Source organism: Aquarana catesbeiana, linkage group LG02 (genome assembly GCF_042186555.1).
Source record: "Aquarana catesbeiana isolate 2022-GZ linkage group LG02, ASM4218655v1, whole genome shotgun sequence".
NCBI classification, from domain to species: domain Eukaryota; kingdom Metazoa; phylum Chordata; class Amphibia; order Anura; family Ranidae; genus Aquarana; species Aquarana catesbeiana.
Window position 1 is genome coordinate 520285560 of NC_133325.1, and position 24500 is coordinate 520310059.

Consider the following 24500-nt stretch of genomic DNA (forward strand, 5'->3'; position numbering starts at 1 on the left):
ATATAATGTTTGGGGGTTCCAAGTAAATTTTAACTTGTAAACACCAAATTTCAAAATTAGGCTTAGTCATGAAAGGGATAAAGTACCCTAAGTAAATATAGAGAAACTTGTTAATCCCTGCTAGTAGTAACATGGCATGTCATTACCAAGACTTGCTTACGTGATTCCACTGTCTGAAAGCACAGCTCTGTTTTTGGCTGCCATGGAGAGAACTCACCAGCCTCAGCCAAATAGGTGCTTGTTGTCGCCAGGGGCCACACTGAATGCAATAGTAAAGCACAGTATGGACTGAACAAAAACCTCCAGCCAATGTCTGCTGACTCGCCCAAAAGTAGGTTTGGTGTGATCAAAGTAACTCAACTCAGTACTGTACAGAAATCCAGGCTGTGAGGGGCCCAGAAGGATAGTTACTAGTTAGTCACATACTGCAAGCAGCTGGTGGTGGCGGTGGCTTGTGCTCTGAATCCACCACCTCTCCGGGAAAGATACCCCACTCCATGCCCCCCCTCCACTCTCCAGCTGTACAGCGTGCGCAGATGACACTATGCATCAAAGCGAGATCTAGGTCAGTGGTGTCTATGAACTGATGTTGCTGTGCCAAGAACACTGAGCTGGCACATGCAGTATGCAACACCTTGGTGATCCCCTGATGTCAGGACACAGTTGCCAACTGTCCCAGATTTAATGGGACAGTCACTTTTGAATAAGTTGTCCCACCACCACTGTGTATGAAATCCCACACTTCTCTTATAAGAACATACAGTTGTGCTCATAAGTTTACATACCCTGGCAGAATTTGATTTCTTGGCCATGTTTCAGAGAATATGAATGATAACACAAACTTTTCTTTCACTCATGGTTAGTGTTTGGCTGAAGCCATTTATTATCAATCAACTGTGTTTACTCTTTTTAAATCATAATGGACAACAGAAACTACCCAAAAGACTCTGATCAAAAGTTTACATACCTCAGTTCTTAATATCATGTATTGCCCCCTTTAACATCAATGACAGCTTGAAGTCTTTTGTGGTATATGTGGATGAGGCTCTTTATCTTCTTAGATGGTAAAGCTGCCCATTCCTCTTGGCAAAAAGTCTCCAGTTCCTGTAAATTCTTGGGCTGTCTTGCATGAACTGTACGTTTGAGATCTCCCCAGAGTGGCACAATAATATTTAGGTTAAGAGACTGAGATGGCCACTCCAGAACTTTCACTTTATTCTGCTGTAGCCAATGACAGGTTGACTTGGCCTTGTGTTTTGGATCATTGTTATGTTGAAATGTCCAAGTACATTCCATGCGCAGCTTCCTGGCCGATGAATGCAAATGTTCCTCCAGTATTTTTTGATATCATACTGCATTCATCTTGCCATCAATTTTGGCCAAATTTCCTGTGCCTTCGTAGCTCATGCATTCCCAAAACATCAGCGGTCCACCTCCGTGTTTCACAGTAGGATAGGTGTACCTTTCGTCATAGGCCTTGTTGACGCCTCTCCAAATGTAGCGTTTATGATTGTGGCCAAAAAGCTCAATTTTGATCTCATCACTCCAAATGACTTTGTACCAGAAGGGTTGAGGCTTGTGTCTGTGCTGTTTGGCATATTGTAAGCGGAATGCTTTGTGGCATTTGCGTAGTATTGGCTTTCTTCTGACAACTCGACCATGCAGCCCATCTTTCTTCAAGTGCCTCCTTATTGTGCATCTTGAAACAGCCACATCGCATGTTTTCAGAGTTCTGTATTTCACCTGAAGTTATTTGTGGGTTTTCCATTGCATCCGGAACAATTTTCCTGGCAGTTGTGGCTGAAATTTTAGTTGATCTACCTGACCATGGCTTGATTTCAACAGAACCCCTCATTTTCCACTTCTTGATTAGAGTTTGTACACTGCTGATTGGCATTCTCAATTCCTTGGATACCTTTTTATATCCATTTCCTATTCTATACAGTTCCACTACCTTTTGCTGCAGATCCTTTGACAATTCTTTTGCTTTCCCCATCCCTCCGAATCCAGAAACATCAGTGCAGCACTGGATGAAAGATGCAAGCGTCTGTCAGGAGTCCAGAAACTCATTGATCTTTTATACACACGCACTAATTACAAGCAAACAGATCACAGGTGAGGATGGTTACTATTAATAGGCATTCAACCCACTTTGTGTCAACTTGTGTGCATGTTATCAGGCCAAAATCACCAGGGTATGTAAACTTTTGCAGCAAAGAAAGACCTACTCCAGGTGTCTGATTCCAAAGGATCTCCTCCCTCTTCAGGTGTGGGTGTGGCTCAATATGCAACCATATGCAGAAAAAACAAAAATAACAAAAATCCGGGTGGCCGCACTTTAAGTGCGGCCATCCAGATTTTTGTTCTTTTTCTGCATATGTAAACTTTTGATCAGGGTCATTTGGGTAGTTTCTGTTGTCATTATGATTTAAAAAGAGTAAACACTGTTGATTGATAATGAATGGCTTCAGCCAAACACTAACCATGAGTGATAGAAATGGTTTTTACACTTTTATCTAAGTGTATCTGAATAAAGTGTTACTTGCTTTTACTATTTATCCCACTGACCCAGGCACCCTCTTTCTGCTGTTTTTATGAGCACAACTGTATAAACCTAAAGCATATCTAATCCCAAGTGCAATTCAATATATTGCAATTGCAGTTTACCGTCAGTAGATGTGGGGCTGCGTTTGTTTTTTTTTTTGTTTTTTTGGGGGTTTTTTTGTTTTGGGTTTTTTTTTTTTGTTTTTTTGTTTTTTCGAGCGAACTACAATTTTTGCAAGTACAAGAATAATAGCTGTTGATATTGCAAAAATTTGTTGCACTGATCTAAAATATGAAACAAGCCTTCCCAGCTACAGTATCTCACAAAACTGAGTACACCCCTCACATTTTTGTAAATATTTTTATTCTATCTTTTCATGTGACAACACTGAAGAAATGACACTTTGCTACAATGTAAAGTATTGAGTGTACAGCTTGTATAACAGTGTAAATTTGCTGTCCCCTCAAAATAACTCCGCCATTAATGTCTAAACTGCTGGCAACAAAAATGAGTACACCCCTAAGTGAAAATGTCCAAATTGGGCCCAAAGTGTCAATATTATTATTATTATTATTATTATTATTATTATTATTATTATTATTATTATTATTAATAATAATAAATATTATTATATTTGCCTTAACTTATGTCACAGTACATGTTGGCATTCATGGTTCCCTCAATGAACTGTAGCTACCCAGTGCCACTCGTGCCGCCCCAGACCATGACACTCCCACCAACATGTTTGACTGTAGACAAGACACACTTGTCTTTGTAGGCCTCACCTGGTTGTCGCGACACACGCTTGACACCATCTGAACCAAATAAGTTTATCTTGGTCTCATCAGACCACAGGACATGGTTCCAGTAATCCATGTCCTGTCTGCTTGTCTTCAGCAAACTGTTTGCAGGCTTGTGCATAATCTTTAGAAGAGGCTTTCTTCTGGGACGACAGCCATGCAGATCAATTTGATGCAGTGTGTGGCATATGGTCTGAGCACTGACAGGCTGATCCCCCCCACCCCTTCAACCTCTGCAGCAATGCTGGCATCACTCATTCGTCTATTTCCCAAAGACAACCTCTGGATATGACGCTAAGCGTGTGCACTCAACTTCTTTGGTCGACCATGGGGAGGCCTGTTCTGAGTGGATGGAAGTCCAAGTTCAACAAAAAAAAATACAATCCAATATACACAAACCTATACCCACAGTTGATCCAGAGGAAGGCAAAAACCCCCAGCAAAGCATGCTCCAATTTGCTACAGCAGGGGAACAAATTCCTTCCTGATCCCCCGAGAGGCAATTGCATTTTCCCTGGATCAACTTTACCTGTAAATGAAGGGTTAGTGTGTGGGTGTGGCGCAGTCCTAGTTCATAGAAATACTTGGTAAATCGTGTGTAGCCAAATCCCATATATAAAGTCGCATATGAAGTATAAACAAAAATTGCAAATAAAAAATTCAACGAAAATAAAACCAAACATAGAACAGCAAAGTGACCCCCTTTGGAGTGTGTAGGTGTAACGTTGTCCTAGTTTAAAAATACTTTGTAAATCGTGTGTAGCCAAATCCCACATGTAAAATCGCATGTAAATTATAAACAAAATATAAACAAAATCACATATAGCAAATTTAACGGCTAGGTTGGCCCCCTTTGTATTGGGGGAGGGGGAAGGGGAACAGGGGATGAAATCAAAAAATTACTTTAGCCAAAGCTATTCCGTCCGCATAAAAACCCCATATAGTGATTGACAAACATAACATTGCTGAATAATTACATAGGTTAAATCGTGACTAGTGCTCAGTGCAATTTAAGTGAAAAACTTGACATCTTTGTAAAACAAGGCAGGTATTTGTATTAATCTTGGTGACCAGGTGCTCGTGTCTTGTGATCATGCGGACACTCACCAGCTTCTTTTACCTGTAAATGTTAGTACCCAGTTATAGTTTTGTGAGATACTGTATCTTATGTGTACTACAGGCTGCCTCCTAAAGATGAAGAAAAGGGGAGGTGTTTGTGGTTCAGATCAGGAAAGCAGTAGGGTGACAAAGCCAATGCTGCTCCTCCACAGGTACATTGCAGCGAGTAAGCATTGACACCCTAACACTTGTATTTTAGTATTGTCAGAATCGACTGGGGAAAGCCTTAAAGGAAATGCACACAGCCAACACAGCTTTTTGTTTCAGGTTTAGATATATCTATATGAGCTATAGAGCCACCTCACAGTGATTCGACATGCCGCACAAGTCGCATGACATGTCAAAATCAATGGGTCCCTAAGAGTCATTTTAACTGGTCCAACTTTGAAAATGCTTCCCGCACTACTTTGGTCCAACTTGGGCACGATTTCAGCCCATTATTTGAATGGAAGTCTCTGATCCGACTTGTTGCAAGCGACTTGTGATCTGAGGTTCTGGTATGGATTTTGAGGGGAAACCCACGCCAAAAAAATTTAAAAAGAAAAACCGGCGTGAGGTCCACCCCTATAATCCATACCAGACCCTTATCCGAGCATGCTGGTCAGGAAGGGGGGGGGGGGGGGCGACCACACCAGGCCACATGCCCTCAACATAGCGGGGTGGGTGCTTTGGGGCAGGGGCCTCTTTCGGACAACCCTGGGCGGTGGTTGTGGGAGTCTGTGGGCAGGGGGCTTATCGGGATCTGGAAGCATTAACAAGAGGAGTCCCCAGATCCTGCCCGCCCATGTGAATGAGTATGGCCTCTCCATTGTACCCCTACCCATTCAACCCTAAAAAAAAATTTTTTTTTTAAAGTGTAGTGTCAAAAACCATCTCTTATTTTATTTACAAGTCCTTTATTAAAAGTGAAGAATGTCCCCGTCTTAGCTCCAACGCGTTTTCTTTCTCCGGCTCTGCCACCAATGTCTTCTTCCTCCGGTCTTCTCCCTCCGCTGCAGTCTACTCTTCTTCTGCCGACCCGGTCCTCTGCTGGCTCCCGCCTTTGTGTCATCTCCGATGTCTGCCAGTTCTTATATAGCCATGGGGCATGGCCATCCGGTGACCTTGCCATGAGACTCCACCCTTGTGACATCACGTGATGTCACAAGGGTTGAGGGACATGTCCCGTGGCTATATCAACTGGCAGAGATCGGAGATGAGATCAAGGCTTGAGCCAGCATTTTTGGCGTGGGGTTCCCCCTCAAGATTCATGCCAGACTCAAAGGGCCTGGTATGGTTGGATCCCATTTATTGAAGTCGCTTGGAAGTTGGACATGAAATTGCAGGACAAAGTTGGATCGGGAAGTCGTACAACTTTTATGTGGGATCAGTGTGAACTAAGCCTTAAAGAAACAGAGAATACATTTTGGCCCAAGACCATTAATTTCCCTTTAAATGTATTATTGTTGCTATAAATAGCTTAGTAAATAATTTTATTAACCTCTTTGTGCCCGCGCTATAGCCGAAAGACGGCTACAGCGTGGCGCTCAGTTGCCGGGAGGGCGTCCCTGGACGTCATCCTGTTTACATTCCCCGTGCACGCCGAGGGGGGGGGGGAATCTGTGTTGGCCAATCACAGATTGTGCTGAACGGCCAATCACAGCGACCATTTAGCACTTGATCGGAGTATCCAATGAGAGATGATCTCATATGTAAACATATGAGATCATCTCATCGCCGGCTCTCCCTCCTCACACAGAGACAGCGTGCAAAGAGGGAGAGCGAACGGCTGCAGCGGTGAGTGAAAAAAATCACTAACACAACACTGCCATCTGTCCCTAGTGTCCCCTACAAGTGCCATCTATCCACAGTGTCACCTATCAGTGCCATCTGTCCCCAGTACCACCTGTCCCCAGTGCCACCTGTCAGTGTCATGTGTCATCAGTGCCACCTGTCAGTGTCGTGCCACGTATTAGTGCCATCTGTCATCAGTGCCACGTATTAGTGCCATCTGTCAGTGTCACGTGTCATCAGTGCCACGTATTAGTGCATCTGTCATCAGTGCCACGTATTGGTGCCATCTATTAGTGCCACGTGTCATCAGTGCCACATATTAGTGTCACGTTTAATCAGTGTCACGTGCCATCTGTCATCAGTGTCACGTGTCATTGTCCTGGTGCTCCAGGGCCTTCAAAAGTGTAATAGGTAATCAACAAGTTAGATGTGTAATGTATGCTCCTAGAACACGTGATGGTGCTCCCTGCATGTTGGGCCTCTCTATGTGGCCAGGCTGTGAAAAAGTCTATTACAATGACAATTTTGTGGGAAGAAAAAAAAAAAAAAAAAAACTTTATTTTGCAAAGAATTGTGGGAAAAATGACAACATCAAAAACCTCACCATGCATCTTACTAAATAGGAATGTCTACTTTAAAAAAAGGGGTCATTTGGGGGCTATTTGTACTTTCCTGGCTTCCTGGCTTGTTCGGGTCGCAAGAAATGAGATAGGCCACCAGTATATCAGGTGTGATCAATTTTTTATGATTTGCACCATAGCTTGTGGACTCTAACTTTCACAAAGACCAAATAATATCCACTAATTTTGGGTTATCTTTACCAAAGATATGTAACAGTATAATTTGTGGCCAAAATTTCTGAAAAAAAAATTAACAATTTGCAAAATTTTGTCACAGAAACTAAGAAAAATGTTTTTTTTTTCAAAATTTTCGGTCTTTTTTCATTTATAGCGCAAAAAAAAAACCCAGAGGTGATCAAATACCACCAAAAGAAAGCTCTATTAGTATGAAAAAAAGGACAAAAAATTAATTTGGGTACAGTATTACATGACTGAGTAATTGTCATTCAAAGTGTGAGAGCACTGAAAGCTGAAAATTGGTCTGGTCAGGAGGGGGGTTAAGGTGCCCAGTTGTCAAATGGTTAAGCTACGTGTGTATTTACTTTAGGTTTATACTGTGAATGTTCCAGTGCCCAGACGATCTTCTTTACCAAGCTCAACGAGAACCTCCTCTGCAGGCCAATATACACATGTAATTTTGCAGAAAATTCTTCTATTTGATATGTGCATGTCACTGGGTGAACTATCTTGCTGAGATTGTATTGTTTGTTTTACAGTAATTCACAAGTCTTATGGACAACAATGGCGTAAAGCTCACTATTTTTTTAGTGTTTCACTTGACTTTTATAGTGGTGTTGGTGTTTACTTTTTAGCACTTTGTGTTTCCATTGTACATTTGCTCCATGTACCTGCATGTACAGACAAAATAATTGTCAGTAAGCTGCCCTAGAAATCCTACAAAAAGCTAAAAATTTTTGCAATGGCAGACACCTGCATTGTTTCCTCAGTTTTTGTATTTAAGCCCGACAATAGCTGCTACATGTAAGAATGTGGAGCTGCATAATCCTAGAGTCCTCTAAAATGTTTTTTTAGATAACTGCTTGTATTTGTTGCTGAATAATTTGTTAAATGAAAAAAAATATTTACCATTTCAGATTCCCGCATGTATTGCAGCTGAATTTAACCAGACCATTGCAACACTAGGAGATGACTTCAGCGTAACAAAGATGTTAAAACAGGAAAGTAGAGTTCTTAAAGTGGATTGATGCCCAAACCGCTAAATACAGTGTTGACATACATTAGCTTTGACTTTGTGTAGGTAAAAGATGCTATTTTGTTTACCCACTATTTTTATGAATGTACAACTGTTGTACTTCACATCCAGAAAAGTGACACCACAATTTACCGCTGCAGCTTTGCAGCTTCTTGTGTCACCTGCCTGCTCCCTCGACTACACGTCTAGGTTCACATCTATTCGGCTGCGCTTGATGCGCCTTTCAGGCACGTTTTGCAGTGCGTTTTGCGTTTTTAAACTTTTTTTATGCGTTTTTTTTTGCATGCACTTTTCATGCTTTTTTTTTTTGTTTTTTACCTTTTTTTTTTTTTTTTTTTTTCCCTCTTCAAACACACTGTATATAGCTGGTTGCTAAGGAGGGGGCTGGGAAGCCAGCCGCTGCATCCTTAACCGATGAGTCATCAGCTGTCAGCCTGGTTCCCCACTGACAGCTGAATGTAAAAAAAAAACAAAAAAACGGCGTGAGCCCCCCCCCCCCCCCCGGTCTGTACCAGGCCCTTACCGAGCATGCAGCCCGGCAGGTCAGGAAAGGGAGGGGACGAGTAAGCGCCTCCCTCCTAAATCATACCAGGCCGCATGCCCTCAACATGGGAAGCGGGTGCTTTGGGGTGGGGGGGCCCTGCGCCCCCCCACCCCAAAACACCTTGCCCCCATGTTGATGGGGACAAGAGCCTCTTCTCGACAACCCTGGGCTGTGGTTGTCAGAGTCTGCGGGCAGGGGACTTATCGTAATCTGGAAGCCCCCTTTGACAAGGGGGCCCCCAATTACAGCCCCCCTCCTATGTGAATGGGTATCGGGTACATCATACCCCTACCCATTCACCCCAAAAAGCAATGGAAAAAAAAGGCCAATTTTTGACAAGTCCTTTATTTAAAAAAGAAGCCCCGAGCCGCCTTTTTCCAGAGCTGTCGTCCTGTGCTGTCTTCTTCCTCGCCGCTGGTTACCTGCTAAAAACAAAAAAGGCTGCTGTTCTCCTGAGGCTGTCTTCCTCCCTTGTTTTGTCCCCCTCTGTCTGGCACCTCTTATATACCCATGGGGCGTGGCCATTCGATGTCACCCAGCCCGCCCCTTGTGATGACACGTGACGTCACAAGGGTGCCAGAGAGCGGGAGAGACAACACAATGGAAGAAGACAGCCTCAGGAGAAGAGCAGCCTTTTTTGTTTTTAGCGGGTAAACGGCTGAGAGGGAGAAGACAGCACAAGAAGACAACTTGGGGAGAAGACGGCTTGGGGTTCTTTTTAATAAAAGACTTGTCAAAAACCGGCTCTTGTGTGGTGTTTTTTGTTTTGTTTTTTTTTTTTGTTTTTTTACTTACTGCTTTTTGGGGTGAATGGGTAGGGATACAATGTACCTGATACCCATCCACATGGGAGGAGCCAGGAACTGTGGGCCCCCTTGTTAAAGGGGGCTTCCAGATTCTGATAAGCCCGACAACCACAGCCCAGGGTTGTTGGGAAGAGGCATGCAGCCTGGTATGGTTCGGGGGGGGGGGGGGGGGGGCGCATGGGTAACTTGCTTGTTCCCTCCCCTCCTGTTCCTGACCTGCCAGGCTGCATGCTTGGATAAGGGTCTAGTATGGATTTTGGGGATTTTTTTTTTACATTCAGCTGTCAGCGGGGGAAGCCTACTGACACCTGATGACTCATTGGTTGGTAAGGATGCAGCGGCCGCCTTACCGGCCTCCTCCATAGCAACCAGCTATATAGTGCTTTAAACAGAGAAATAAAAACCACAAAACACATCGAAAATCGCGTCACAAACACAACACTTGTGTTTTCTGGTGCGATTCCATTGAAGTCTATTACATACAAAACACTTAAAGACCCCAACCCTTTTCAAAAATGCACTGGCCACAAAACGCATAGATGTGAGCATGTACCATAGGAAACCATGTTAAATGGACTAGTGCATTTCTACAAACTGCAGAATGTACTTAAAAATGCATAGTTATGAACCTAGGGTAATTGAGCGTCACTCGAGAGTATCTGCACACATTCTCCCAGTGCTCCTTTATTCAGTAAGCTGTCTAACCCCCTCTCCTTATAAACTCAATTGCCACATTAGAATTACAGCACGGTAGAAGAGACACTACAAAATGTCTTAATCTTTCTGTGCAAAATAATTGGGGTAGATGGCAAGTCATGTTAAGTTTTATACTCTATATGTAATGATGTGGTTAAATACACCATTAAAAAAAAAAAATATATATATATATATATATATATATATACTACTTTAGTGGAGATTTCATTATATCATAAGACAATGGTTTATATTGTCTTATCTTTCCCAAGCCTTGCATCATAAACTGAAAAGCTGTCCATCAAAATACTTTCTTATACTGTACTTTCGTACTAAGCTTCTACCTAGATCTAGGTTTATGCCTATTATTCTGTTTCATACCCACACAAAAGATGAGACCGTGTCACCTATTTTGTCAATGGACAAAGTTTTTAGCCAGCTTAAAAGTATTCTGGTTTTATTCCTTCATAATGGATTGGATACAACTATGTTGTAGGACTGTAAAAAGGTAGAACTTTATTGTATGCATTTGAGTAACAGAACCCTTTTCTTTTGAGCAATATATTGCGCATTTGCTGTTATTAACCTAAATGGGTAGAATTCAGACACCAAGACACAGATTTCTGTGATAGGCTGCCTGCCCCAGTTAGATGGTTGGTATTTGAATAAAAAATGTTAGATGCAGAGGGTGACCTACTTGCAGGTGTGAGCACAAAAAAAAAGCTGTGAGGACACTTTTTAGCTTATGTGCATAGAGTGGTAGTTGAAGCACAGTGACAGTAGTCTGTGACAGAGCTTTGGAAAAGGCCATTGCAAAGCTCTTGCACAGATTTCCACAGATCACAAAGAAAAATAAATGGGCACGGCTCGTTGCAGACATGGTTTGGAGACTGCACTGTAAAATTATGTTGGATTGATTACATCTAACATTGGTGCCTTTGCTTAGTAGTAGGCTACTGCCTCACTCCACAAAACCTATGTTTAAAATCCCAGTAATTTTTGGGGTACATGGTATGAGAGCATGTGATACTCTCCTTGGCTTCCCTAACCCATTGCTGAGAGCCCAGTTGCCTGATTGGAACAATGGCATATGGGATGAGCATGAAGTGTGGTGTCAGGCAGTGTGCAAAAACGGTCTTTCAGGTTAAACTGATTTTTCCACAGAATTGGTAGCATTGGTGAATGGGAAAGAAAATAGTGGTATTTGCTAGGTTTTTTTTCTTTTTTTTTTTTTTTTTTTTCTTTCTTGGGGTTAAATAATTTTTTTTAAATGTATAGGTTGATTTTTGCTTGTGTTTTTATATATCTATATAGATCAATGAGGATGTCTTATGACTTTGCCCCTTGCTTTGTTCAGACTTGAATCCGCTGATTAGCATGTATCTGCACAACTGAGTGAAGCAAATCTTCCAGCCCACACTTCCCTTGTGCTGTGTTGGAGGGCAAGTCAGGAATGGAACGTTTCCTCACTTTGCTGGGTAGGCAATTTTCTTATCAGAGAGATTTGAATGGAGTCAGGAGCATAGTGACCAGACACCATCACAGATACTATATTGTAGTACCTTATTCAAACTGATGTGCCAGCTCCACTGATCAGGATATCTTTTAGGCCCCTTTCACACGAGGCGGATCCGCTTCCACGGAGTCCGCCTCAGTCCGCCGACTCAGCGGGAGATCTCTCCGTTGATCTCCTCTGAGCCGGCGGATGACAGGTCCCTCTCTGCTCACTGAGCGGGGAGGGGCTTGTCAAGCGCCGCTGCTGCCTATGGAGAGATCGGACGAAAATGGACAGCATGTCCGTTTTCATCAGATCTCGCCCAATCCGATCCACCAGCGACTGATCCGAACATAGAGGCATCCGTCTGCTTTTAGCGGATCGGACTGGGTCGGATGTCAGCGGACATGTCTCCGCTGACATCCGTCACTCCATAGGCTAGCATGGCGCGCCTGTTCAGGTCAGCCATCAAAACTGACAGGCAGACCTGAACGGTCTTACCATGTGAAAGGGGCCTAAGACTGCATTCACACCTGTGCGTTTCAAAGTCACGTGTTTTTGCCACATTTTTTACTGCGATTTTGCCGCGATTTTGTTCAGGTCACTAATGTAAAAGGCATAAAAATGCCTGTAATCTACCCCAAAGAAGCTCATGTTCTTTTGTTGAGCTTAGGGCGTTTTTCAGGCGTTTTGCTTCACACAAAACGCTCAGATGTGAACACGTGCCATTGAAATGAATGGGATTATGCTTGTTGGGTGTTTTTTAGGCTTTTTTTGGGGGCATTTTACGAGCATTTTATGAGCTGAAAATGCTCAGGTGTGAATGCAGCCTTAATTTGACACCGACGCGGGAGTGATTTTTTTTTTTTTCATTTATTTTTACTGGCAGCGACATGGGAGTTATTTTACTATTGTATAGTGACTTTATGCTGAGCCCAATAATTCAGCTGCTCTGTGTAGGCAGCCACCACAGCAGGCTTGCCTTGTTTCTAAAGGTCATGGTCTTAACTAGGTTTGTCTCATCATAGATGTACAGCATTAGCTTCTTGGCTTCAACTAGGAATAGACTGAACATTTTCACATAAATATTTTGAGCCTTAATGTGGTCAGGAATTTTTGGTCAGGCGAAGAGAATGCTAAATCTGCAAATGTAGATATTACTAGAGTGCATATTACTGTTAACACTTAAAGCAGTTGTAAAGGTAGAAGGTTTTTTATCTTAATGCATTCTATGCATTAAAGTGGAAGTCCACCCTAACACTTACATTCTCCCCTGCAATTATGTGAGCTAAGTTCAGCCTTATGCCTCAAAATGGAAAAAAAGCAGTTTTTTTACCTTTATTTTGCAGTATCCAGTGCCGTCATATGACTTCAATTCTACTTCCTTCTGAGTCTGAGAGCATAGTCAGGTTGAAAAAGACACAAGTCCATCTAGTTCAACCATAAAAATAAATAAAAAATATCAAACAAACCCATATACCCAATCCTATACCCACAGTTGATCCAGAGGAAGGCGAAAAAACACATCAAAGCATGATCCAATTTGCTACAGCAGGGGAAAAAAATCCTTCCTGACCCCCAAAGAGGCAATTTTATATTCCCTGGATCAATTTTACCTATAAATGTTAATACCCAGTTATATTGTGTGCCCTTAGGAAAGAGTCCAGGCTTTTCTTAAAGCAATCTACTGAGCTGGCCAGAACCACCCCTGGAGGGAGTCTATTCCACATTTTCACAACTCTCACTGAAGAACCCTTTCCGTATTTGAAGATGAAATCTCTTTTCCTCTAGGCGTAAAGAGTGCCCCCTTGTCCTCTGTGTTGACCTTAAAGTAAATAACTCAACACCAAATTCATTATATGGACCTCTTATATATTTGTACATGTTGATCATATTCCCCCTCAATCTCCTCTTTTCAAGAGAGAATAAATCTAGTTCCTCTAATCTTTCCTCAAAGCTGAGTTCATCCATGCCACTCATCAGTTTGGTTGCACTTGTCTTCCCTTCAGTTCCCCGATATCCTTTTTGAAAACTGGTGCCCAAAACTGAACTGCATATTCCAGATGAGGTCTTACTAATGATTTGTACAGGGGCAAAATGATATCTCTCTCTAGAGTCCATACCTCTCTTAATACAAGAAAGGACTTTGCTCGCTTTGGAAATTGTAGCTTGGCATTGCATGTTATTATTGAGCTTATGATCTACCAAAACCCCCAGATCCTTCTCCACTACGGATCCCCCCCAGTTGTACTCACCCTAGTATGTATGATGTATGCATATTCTTAGCCCCCAAGTGCATAAATTTACATTTATCAACATTATACCTCATCTGCCACATAGTCGCCCAATTAGACAGTGCATTGAGATCGGCTTGTAAATTGGAGACATCCTGTAAGGATGTTATTCCACTACATAGCTTGGTGTCATCTGCAAAGACTGAAATTGTACTTTTAATCCCAGACCCTATATAATTTATAAAGATATTAAAAAGTAAAGGTCCCAACACTGAACCTTGGGGTACACCACCAATAACCTTAGACCAGAGTAAGAATCACTAACCACTACTCTCTGAATTCGGTCTTTTAGCCAGTTTTCTATCCATTTACAAACTGATGTTTTCAAGCCTGTAGACTTTACCTTACACATTAGCCATGTGTGGGGAACGGTGTCAAACGCTTTTGCAAAATCCAGGTATACCATGTCCACAGCCACCCCTCTGTCCAATATTTAACTTGCCTCTACATAAAAAGAAATCAGATTTGTTTGACATCTTCTGTCTTTTGTAAACCCATGCTGTCTGTTGCTTAAAATATTTTTTTCCAGCAAGAACTCATCTATGTGGTCTTTTATTAAACTCTCCAGAATCTTCCCAACTATAGAAGTTAAACTAAATGGTCTATAGTTAGTTGGTAAAGACTTTGTTCTCTTTTTAAATATAGGCACCACGTTGGCCCTACGCCAATCCAGTGGGTACTATTCCTGTCATTGAGTCCCTAAAAATTAGAAACAATGGCTTTGAAATGACAGAGCTCAATTCTTTTAGGATCAGTGGGTGGATGCTATCTGGTCCAGGTGCTTTATCGACCTTTATTCTGTCTAATTATTTCTGGACCATATCACTTTTGAGCCATTGTGCATCATTTGGGGCTGTGTCAATACCATCCCCATAATGGACTTGAGCTTCCTCATGCTCCTTTGTACACACAGAACTGAAGAATATATTTAATAAATTTGCATTTTCTTTGTCCTCAGTCACCCACTCTAGATTATTTTGTAAAGGGCCTAAATGCTCAGACCTGACCATTTTACTATTAACCACTTCAGCCCCGGAAGATTAGGCTGCTCAATGACCAGAGCACTTTTTACAATTTGGCACTGCACTTCTTTAACTGCTAACTGCGCGGTCATGCAATGTTGTACCCAAACAACATTTTTCCCACAAACAGAGCTTTCTTTTGATGGTATTTGATTGCCTCTGCAATTTTTTTTTTTTTTTTGCGATATAAACGGAAAAAGACCGGAAACTGAAAAAAAAAAAAAAAATTCTACTTTTTGTTATAAGAAAAATTCAATAAACTCAATTTTAGTCATACATTTAGGCCAAAATGTATTCAGCCACATGTCTTTGGTAAAAAAAACAAACAATAAGCGTATATTTTTTGGTTTGCGCAAAAGTTATAGCGTCTACAAACTAGGATACATTTTCTGGAATTTACGCAGCTTTTAGTTTTGACTGCCTATCTCATTTCTTGAGGTGCTAAAATGGCAGGGCAATACAACCCCCCCCCCAAAATGATTCCATTTGATGCCCCGAGGAAATTGCTGAGAGGCATGTTGAGCCCATTGAATATTTTTTTTTTTTTTTTTTTTGTCACAAGTGAATGTGTTATTTATTTATTTCTTTGTCATTTTTTTTTATTTCACTCCTCACTACCTATCACAGTTTTGAAGGCCATAAAATGGCCAAGATAGCACCCCCTCCCCCCAGATGACCCTATTTTGGAAAGTAGATACCCCAAGCTATTTGCTGAGAGGCATGTTGAGTCCATGGAATATTTTTTTGCAAAGTTATGGGAAAATTAAACTTTTTTTTTTTTTTTTTGCACAAAGTTGTCACTAAATGATATATTGCTCAAACATGCCATGGACATATGTGGAATTACACCCCAAAATACATTCTGCTGCTTCTTCTGCGTACGGGGTTACCACATGTGTGAGACTTTTTGGGAGCCTATAGGTTCATATAAAATATGCGGCACTGCTCTATTATTCAGTACCAAACCAGCAATTAAAATCCTAACCGTGATCTTCTAAGACAAAGGATAAAAGGACAAACACTGTGCCTAACGGTGACTCCAAGATACTGATTCCTACCAAGAAAATATTATGGTGAACTCTGAACTAATAGCCCCACGCTGGAGTCCATCCAAGAAATCATCAGTGCCAAATATATGTAAAATATGTGAGTGAACGTCAACCATTAAAGTGCTAAGTGCAAAGTGAGATTCATGATGTATTAGCCACCACGCATAAAAGGAAGTGACAATATATAACGAAACTAAATGTAATTAGAATAATAGCCTCCCAAAATAGCTGAGAAGCAAATGGTACCTGGTGCTACACAAATAAAATTTCAAATAACTCTTGAAAGTGTAACACATAATATTAAAAATAGCAGACTGTCATACTGTGCATGGAAAATAATAGAAAATAAATATTATATGTGAAATGTGATGTAAGATGCGTGCAAAGTCCCCGCATCAATATGAATCCACAATATCTAAATCAAAAAATCAAACAGTGATAATAGTGCAATCATGCCATCATCAACACACTAATGCGCTATAAATTAATAACTAATACATATATAGACAGACACCCCACAGCAGAGATGTCGTCCCAAAGTGACAGTAGTGCAATTCATATTCAAAAGGACAAACAGTCAGCGCAAAAACCATCAAAACACAAACCGAGCTGCTGAACACTAAAGGCAAATATATAAATCCTTTCTAGTAATGCAAATGTAATCATATAGTGCAGCGCTAGATAACGCAATCAATCATTAAATGTCCATAGATGGAAAGGACCAATAAATAACAAAGGTGATACAGGGTGCTTCATGCCAATCCAAAACGTGATCTTCAAACTGTGCTCCCCCTTTTTGCCAGTCAAACCGCTCACCTTGTTGAAGGGACCCCTGAACTAACAGGAAGGTCATATACACTTTCACCACTTTTATGTGGTCAGGGTGGTAACTTGACTGGAAAGCTGGAACTCTCTTAAATGGGGCTCAACAATTTTCATCCAAGTTTGCATGGAATAAACAAAGAAGATACATAGTGCTCTCTGTATAGCTTAAAAAGTGATTTATTTTATTAAAAAGACAGGTACTCACATATATAGCACTATGACCAGTGCTAGGCATAAAGGACCATGTTATTTACAGATGACAATGATAAGGCGGCTGCAGCGACGTCTAAACCGGGTTAAAACCAATCCGCACGCGTATCGTCCTGTAGGACTTCCTCAGCGGTCTAATATAAAATATTCCATGGACTCAACATGCCTATCAGCAAATGGCTTGGGGTGTCTACTTTCCAAAAAGGGGTCATTTGTTGGGGTTTTGAACTGTCCTGGCATTTTATGCACAACATTTAGAAGCTTATGTCACACATCACCCACTCTTCTAACCACTTGAAGACAAAGCCCTTTCTGACACTTGTTGTTTACATGAAAAAATATATTTTTTTTGCAAGAAAATTACTTTGAACCCCCAAACATTATATATTTTTTTTTTAAAAGCAAAGGCCCTACAAATTAAAATGGTGGGTGTTGCAATTTTTTTTTCACACAGTATTTGCGCAGGGTACCAACACAATTTTGTTGGAAAAAACACACTTTTTAACATTTTAATACTCTAAAACACACTATATTGCCCAAATGATTGATGAAGTAAAAAAAAGATGATCTTATGTCCAGTACATGGATACCAAACACGACATGCTTTAAAATTGCGCACAAACGTGCAGCGGCAACAAACTACATACATTTTTAAAAGCCTTTACAAGTTACCACTTTAGATTTACTTTGGAAGTCTACTGCTAAAATTACTACCCTCGATCTGACCTTCGTGGTGATACCTCACATGCATGGTGCAATTGCTGTTTACACATGACACCAGACCGACACTTGCGTTCCTCTTTGTTCGTAAGCACGGGGGACAGGGGTGCTTTATTTATTTTTTTATTATTTTTTTTTTTTTTTTTTTTTTTTTTTTAAAACTGTTCCTTTCATTTTTTTTTTTGTAATCATTTTTATTGTTCTATTTTTAATTGGCATCTATTAGACCCTATATCTCTATTCTACCCTCAAAACATCTGACCACACTAAGATCATTGTGATAAAATGATTTCCCAGTGGCACTGTTTATATCCGGGGAAACTTAAGTCATAAAATGCTCGTAGCTTCCAGTTTCTTAGGCCATAGAGATGATTGGAGCCGTTCTGGCCTCTGATCAGCTCTATGGTCAGCTGGCGGAACCGCCAGCTGCATTCTCAGGGTTCCCTGTTGGGACAGGAAAGCCGAGAAAACCATGGAAGACGGTGGGGGTGTGGGGGGACGTTCCCTCCCACTACTTGTAAAAGTAGTCTAGAGGCTAATTAGCTGCTAGGATTGCTTTTACATGAAAGCCGACTGCTGGCTGAAAAGAATGATACCAAGATGATACCTAAACCTGCAGGTATCATTCTGGTATACCAGTACGTCGCTGGTCTTTGTTGGGCATACATTGTAATGTTCCTTTTTTTTATTCAGCCTGTGGGCTGAACGAAAAAAAGAGACTGATCAGTGGATATGCCCACCATTAGAATACTGCACTTGGGGGGCATGGCTTGGACATGGCAGAGTAAGGACGTGTTGTTCCAGAGCTCCCGACTCCCGACCAGTCTAACCCTGCTGATATGCCCTTATTCAACAACCTCTCTGCTTGTCATGCGATAGCATAAGAGACAGAGGGGCAGAGGATCGTTCACAGCAGCTCAGACGGACCAGATTGACCGTTATTTCAGAGATCCACCCCGCTCCACTCCGGCAGTGAACAGCAGAGGAACACGTGGCGACAGTGGGCCCTCATCAACCCTCTCTCCCATCATGGAGGCATCACGCAGCCCATTACAGAACTCCCTAACAGGTATCCCGCATTTGCTAGATTCTCAGTCCGGCACCTCGAGCAGCCAGGGGATGTCTACTCTCATGCCCAGGGACGAAGACGATATCAGGGCGCTACTGAGAGCCCTCCCCACAAAAGCGGACTTAGCAGCCATGGTGTCGCAGGTGGAGGAGCAGCACCGCCGTGATTTCCAACAAGTGAGAGAGGAAGTGCAGGGTATAGAGGTGAGACTGTCCAGCGGGGAGGCAAATATGGGTGCCCTGGAGGCTCGCATTCTTCACCTAGAAAGGGCACAGATGTTAAGCCAAGGCCAGTTGGCGGAGATGCAGCTCCACGCGGAAGACCTTGAGAACCGAAGCCGCAGGAACAATCTGCGGCTTCGGGGGATACCAGAGGCCACGGAATCTGAGAACCTGCAGGAGACTGTGCGGGCGATTCTACATAAGATCATGGAGCCAGAATCAACTGTGCAGTGGGAGTTTGACAGGGTGCATAGGGCGCTCGGCCCCCGGCCAGAGGAACAAGACCGTCCCCGAGATGTGATTTGTCGGCTTCATAGATATGCGCAGAAAGAGAGGATCATGAGAGCTGCTTGGCAGAAGGGAACGGTGGACTTCGACGGGGCAGCTATCTCTATCTTTCCGGGTATCTCCCGGGCAACCCTACGGAGGAGAGCCATGCTTAAACCCCTGCTGGAGTCTCTGCGTAGCGCTCAACTTCAATACCGCTGGGGGTTCCCACTACAGTTGACGGTTCGTAAGGCGGGCGCTTCATACACCTTGAGACGCCACTCGGATATCCCTGAGCTGTTTAACTTCCTGGGGATGGAGGAGATCCCCTCCAGGACTGGCTGTGTTACATGTCTGGCGGAGATTCTCGCATGAGGCCGCGGGCGCCTCCTCGCACACAGCCCCGCCGCTCATCAAGGCGCAGAAGGAGAGATCACACGCCGATAAGAGCCCAGGATCCTGAGCCGTAACACCAGCGGTTGCCCACAAGTGAGTGTTCCCGAGACCTGAAATGTGCGCCTCTCCCCTGCTCCGGGACGGTGATTGTCTCGCCCCTCTCAGTGGGATGTTCTACACAGAAACGCCAACCTCTGACGCCCATTCAGATTGTGAAGCCCAGGGCGGCAACGAGGATACTGTCTGATCAGCGCGGTGAGAACTATCCACACTGGGACCTCTTGCCTGGTTGGGAGGGGGGTGGTTGGGATCTTGTTGGGGAGGAGAGCGGCCAGGAGTCAGAGGAATACACGCTCCTATGCACGGACTTATGCTTACAATTAAAGGATGTTGCAGATAAAGTGCAGTGAATTCTGCTTGAAGAGACAGTTGGATCTGAGATCATTTGCCTTATATAAAAAATGTACTATTTCTAACATGTTGCATTGATTTCAGGAGTGTTGGGAGGGGGGGAGGTTGTCTTTTTTTTTTTTTTTTACTAGCTGAGAGGGGACTAAATGTCTGATGCTTACCGCGGGCTGACACGGCATCCAGATGAGGTTAACCTAGATAACTGTGCAGAAACACTGGAGATGCTGCTATGCCTGCCTTGGGGGTGGGAATATAATAGATCCCCCCTCCCTCTTCCTTGCACTTCCCCCACCTCCCTCTCCTCCCCACAGCCCCCCCATTTTTTTTTTTTTTTCTTTCCCCCTCCTCCCTCCCTTTCCCCCTCTCATTCCTCCCATTCCCTACCCATTCTTTGGGGGTGGGGGACTCTGGGGGGGCTTGGGCTGCGGGTGTGGAGGGACGCGGATTTGGGGTTTAGTCAACAAACGGCTGTTGTGGCAGTGCAGATTATCCCGGGGACTTCATGCTGTGGGGTGATTTCCACCATTCTGTGGGCAAGTCCCTCTTCCCATGGAGTAAGGTGGAGGGACTACCCCATATATACAAGGTTATTCTGTTTGGGTTTTTCTGTTGACCTTAAAGTTGGTTCAAAGAGTTTGGGCCATTACGTAAACTTGGCAGGACATATCAGCCATTCTTCACCACGGTTTTATATAAATAGACTGGTGGGGGATAGGGAGCCTCTATACCCTGCTGTACACAACCACTTTGCCCACATAGGGTTACACCCAGTTAGTGGCTTCTTGATTGGGGGTCACTAGGGTGCTTGGAGATTAGGTCTCCCATACACGTTTGCGTGTTAGCTGTCTTCGTATCTGTTCTCTTTATCTTCTCTCATATTTTCCTTACATCCCCTCCCCCCCCCCTTTTTTTTTTTTCTTTTTTCTTTTTCCCCTCCGCCAGTTCTCGTCATGACCAGGAGCGGTCAGAATCCAGTTTGCCTGCTCTCTATTAATGTAAAAGGACTAAACACCCCAGAGAAGCGCACTATTGTTATGTCTAACCTGTAACATACAGGGGCCCACATTTGTTTCCTGCAGGAGACGCATTTTCGTGCCAACAAAATACCAGGTCTCAAGAATCGTCTCTTTCCAATGGCTTACCACGGGTGTGTGTCTGACTCCAAGTCTAGAGGGGTGAGCATTCTTATTCGCAGTTCTACTCCGTGGCAGGAGAAGGCTAAGTGGAGCGACACAGAGGGTAGGGCATTGTTTGTGAAAGGGACACTGGGGGGCTCTTTGGTCACCCTAGTGAATCTTTATCTCCCAAACAGAAATCAGATCTCTTTTCTAGAACCGGTCTTGACCAAGCTGGGAGGGTTTGTTGAAGGGGCAGTAATACTGGGTGGTGACATGAATTTTACCATGGACCCTACCCTGGATTCATCCAGGAAATCCTCTCAGCTCTCCTATGCGGCGCTGAAACGCCTAAAAAAAAGCCTTTATGCTTTCCACCTTGTAGACGTATGGCGGATTCTTCATCCGAACCAAAGAGATTACACATTCTATTCGCACCCCCACGACACCCGAATTGACCTAATTATGATGCCCCAATCCCTTCTGTCTAGGGTTATGTCAGCATCGATCGGGTCCATTACATTCTCAGATCATGCCCCGGTTATGGTGGATATAGACCTTCTGACACCTACAACCAAACAGTGGACGTGGAAGATAAATGACTCATTGATCCAAATGCCCGAGGTAGTCGCAGAGGTGTCCAAGGAACTGAGGCAGTTTTTTGCCGAAAACACAAACTCAGAAACAGCCTCAACAATGGTGTGGGAAGCCCATAAAAGTTACATCAGGGGTCTCTTATTAAAAATAGGGTCCCGAATCAAGAAGGCCAGAGAGCGACAGATCTTTGAACTCTTAGGCAAAATCCGGTCTTTGGAAGCCACTCACAAACAATCGCTCGCTGTACAAGCATTGACGGATTTGACAGCCTTGCGGAATCAATTGCGTACCCTGGCTTTACATAGGACAAAAGAGGTGCTAGCCAAATGCAGGAAAACGTTCTATATGCACAGTAACAAAAGCGGTAAACTGCTGACACAAGCTCTTAGAGCTCAATGAGCACGAACGTTTATCCCAGAAATTTATACCGAAACTCACAATAAGGTCCATACCACTGAAGCCATAGCTGAACAGTTTCAAAAATACTACACCTCTTTATACAACCTGTCACGTTCATCCTCAGAAAGGGCGTCGCAATTGGAACAGGATAACATACAAGATTACCTACAAAAATCTGGTTTGCCTCAATTATCAGAAGAAGATTTAACAGAATTGGAGAAACCCATCTCGGCAGATGAAGTAACCCAAGCAATGGCGAGCATGCAACTGGGTAAAGCCCCGGGTCCAGATGGGTATTCCCTGTTATACTACAGGACTTTTGGGGGACTTTTGATCCCACATTTCATCTCAGCATATAACGCTGCGGGAGAGGGCTTTGCCCTTCCCAGAGACACACTACGCGCACACATCACGGTTATTCCGAAGGAGGGCAAAGACCCCCTACTATGCCAAAGCTACAGGCCGATCTCGTTGCTAAACATTGATCTGAAAATGTTTACAAAAATTCTCTCCATTCGGCTGATAGACCTGATCCCTCAATTGATTCACTCCGACCAAGTGGGATTTGTTCCCTCAAGGGAGGCACGTGATAACACAACTAAAGCAATCAACCTAATATATGCGGCAAGGAAACTGAAAACCCCGATGGTGCTCCTGTCAACGGACGCGGAGAAAGCGTTTGATAGGGTAAGCTGGCCCTTTCTCTTCGAAACCTTCTGGTGTTTGGGTCTCAGAGAGCGCATGATGAACTGGGTGCAAGCAGTCTACTCCTGCCCCTCAGCACAGGTCAAGGTGAACGGCCACCTTTCTTCATCATTTCTGATAACAAATGGGACAAGACAGGGGTGTCCCCTATCGCCTCTGATATTTATCCTGACCCTCGAACCTTTCCTAAGATTTATAAGAGATAACCCGAATATCAAGGGGTTTAGATTGAACGCTACCCTTTCCCCAAAAATAGCGGCATTTGCAGACGATTTGCTTTTCTTCCTGACCAGTCCATTGACATCCATCCCAAATCTGCTTGCGGAACTGAAGACATACGAAAAACTGTCGTCTTTCCACATCAACTACCAGAAGTCCGAGGCTCTGGGGATCGCTCTGCCACCACCCTTAGCTGGGTTGTTTAAAGTAGATTTCCCTTTTAGATGGACCTCATCCCACATTAAATACTTGGGCATTCATTTGCCAAGCAGAATAGAAGAAATCTTCTCTCTCAACTTCCCTCCCCTCTTAACAGCTATAAAAAAGGATCTCCAGACCTGGCAGAAAGGAATGTTTTCCTGGTTTGGACGTTGTGCCATAATAAAAATGAACATTATGCCTCGGTTACTATACCACTTCCAGGCTCTCCCTGTACATATTCCCGCGTCTTTCCTTAAAGCGGTCAATAAAACCTTTGTCAGGTTCGTTTGGGCTCAAAAACCACCACGTTTGGCCCAGACCATCCTTAGATTACCTAAGCTAAGTGGTGGTATTGCCTTACCGGATGCCAATCTCTACCTAATGGCATGCCATCTAACCAGGGTACTAGACTGGTGCAGGCATGGTACCTTGAAGCAGTGGGTGCAAATAGAATGTGCCTTAGTTGGAACCAGACTGGACTCATTGCCTTGGTGTCATAAGCCCATGCCTGACCGAATAATTAAACACCCGTCGGTGGGGGAAACGTGGAGAGCGGTCCGCAGGGTTTTCCGCGATTTTTTGGTCGCACCACTTCCATCCCCACTCACTCCCATTATTGGAAACCCAGCTTTTGCTCCAGGTCTGGAAGACCCCAGATTCTTGCAGCTGCTGGAGGTGGAGCGATCCCAAGCAAGACATTTTCTTACCAATGGCCAGTGGAAGAATAGGCAACAAATCACAGAGGATCCCGCACTGGCGGGTTTATCGTTTTGGCAAAAGATTCAACTTACTCATTTTATTGGCTCTATGCCTCAGCCTGAGTTGTTTGAGAGGCAATTAACCCCCTTTGAACTGATGTGCTTGGAACAAACTCCACTGAGACATGCTATCTCCCTGATTTACCAACTACTACTTGCTCAACCCCAGGACTCCAGACCTCCTTACATATCCAAGTGGGAGCGAGACCTAGGGATGAAATTTACAGAGAAACAAATAGAGCGGCTCTTTCTTTTTGCTCATAAGATATCCATATGCGCCAGACATCAAGAGGCGGGATACAAGCTACTAACCCGGTGGTACTATACCCCGGAAAAAATACACCAGATGTTCCCTCAAAGTACCAGCCTGTGCTGGAGATGTGGAGAGGAGACTGGCTCACTGCTCCATGT

The 24500-nt window shown here is 43.4% G+C and overlaps 1 protein-coding gene across 5 annotated transcripts in view; it reads left to right on the top strand.

The window, feature by feature from the left end:
* The window catches only part of LEMD1 (LEM domain containing 1), a 430972-nt gene that overhangs the window by 244575 nt on the left and 161897 nt on the right, over positions 1-24500 (top strand). For 4 of the 5 annotated variants that reach the window (XM_073615805.1, XM_073615806.1, XM_073615808.1 and 1 more), the window contains one exon: positions 7952-8032. The exons of the other annotated variant lie outside the window; for it this stretch is intronic. In XM_073615805.1, coding sequence (XP_073471906.1) covers positions 7952-8032 — 81 coding nt within the window. The remainder of the gene's footprint in view (positions 1-7951; positions 8033-24500) is intronic. 5 annotated transcript variants of the gene reach the window in all.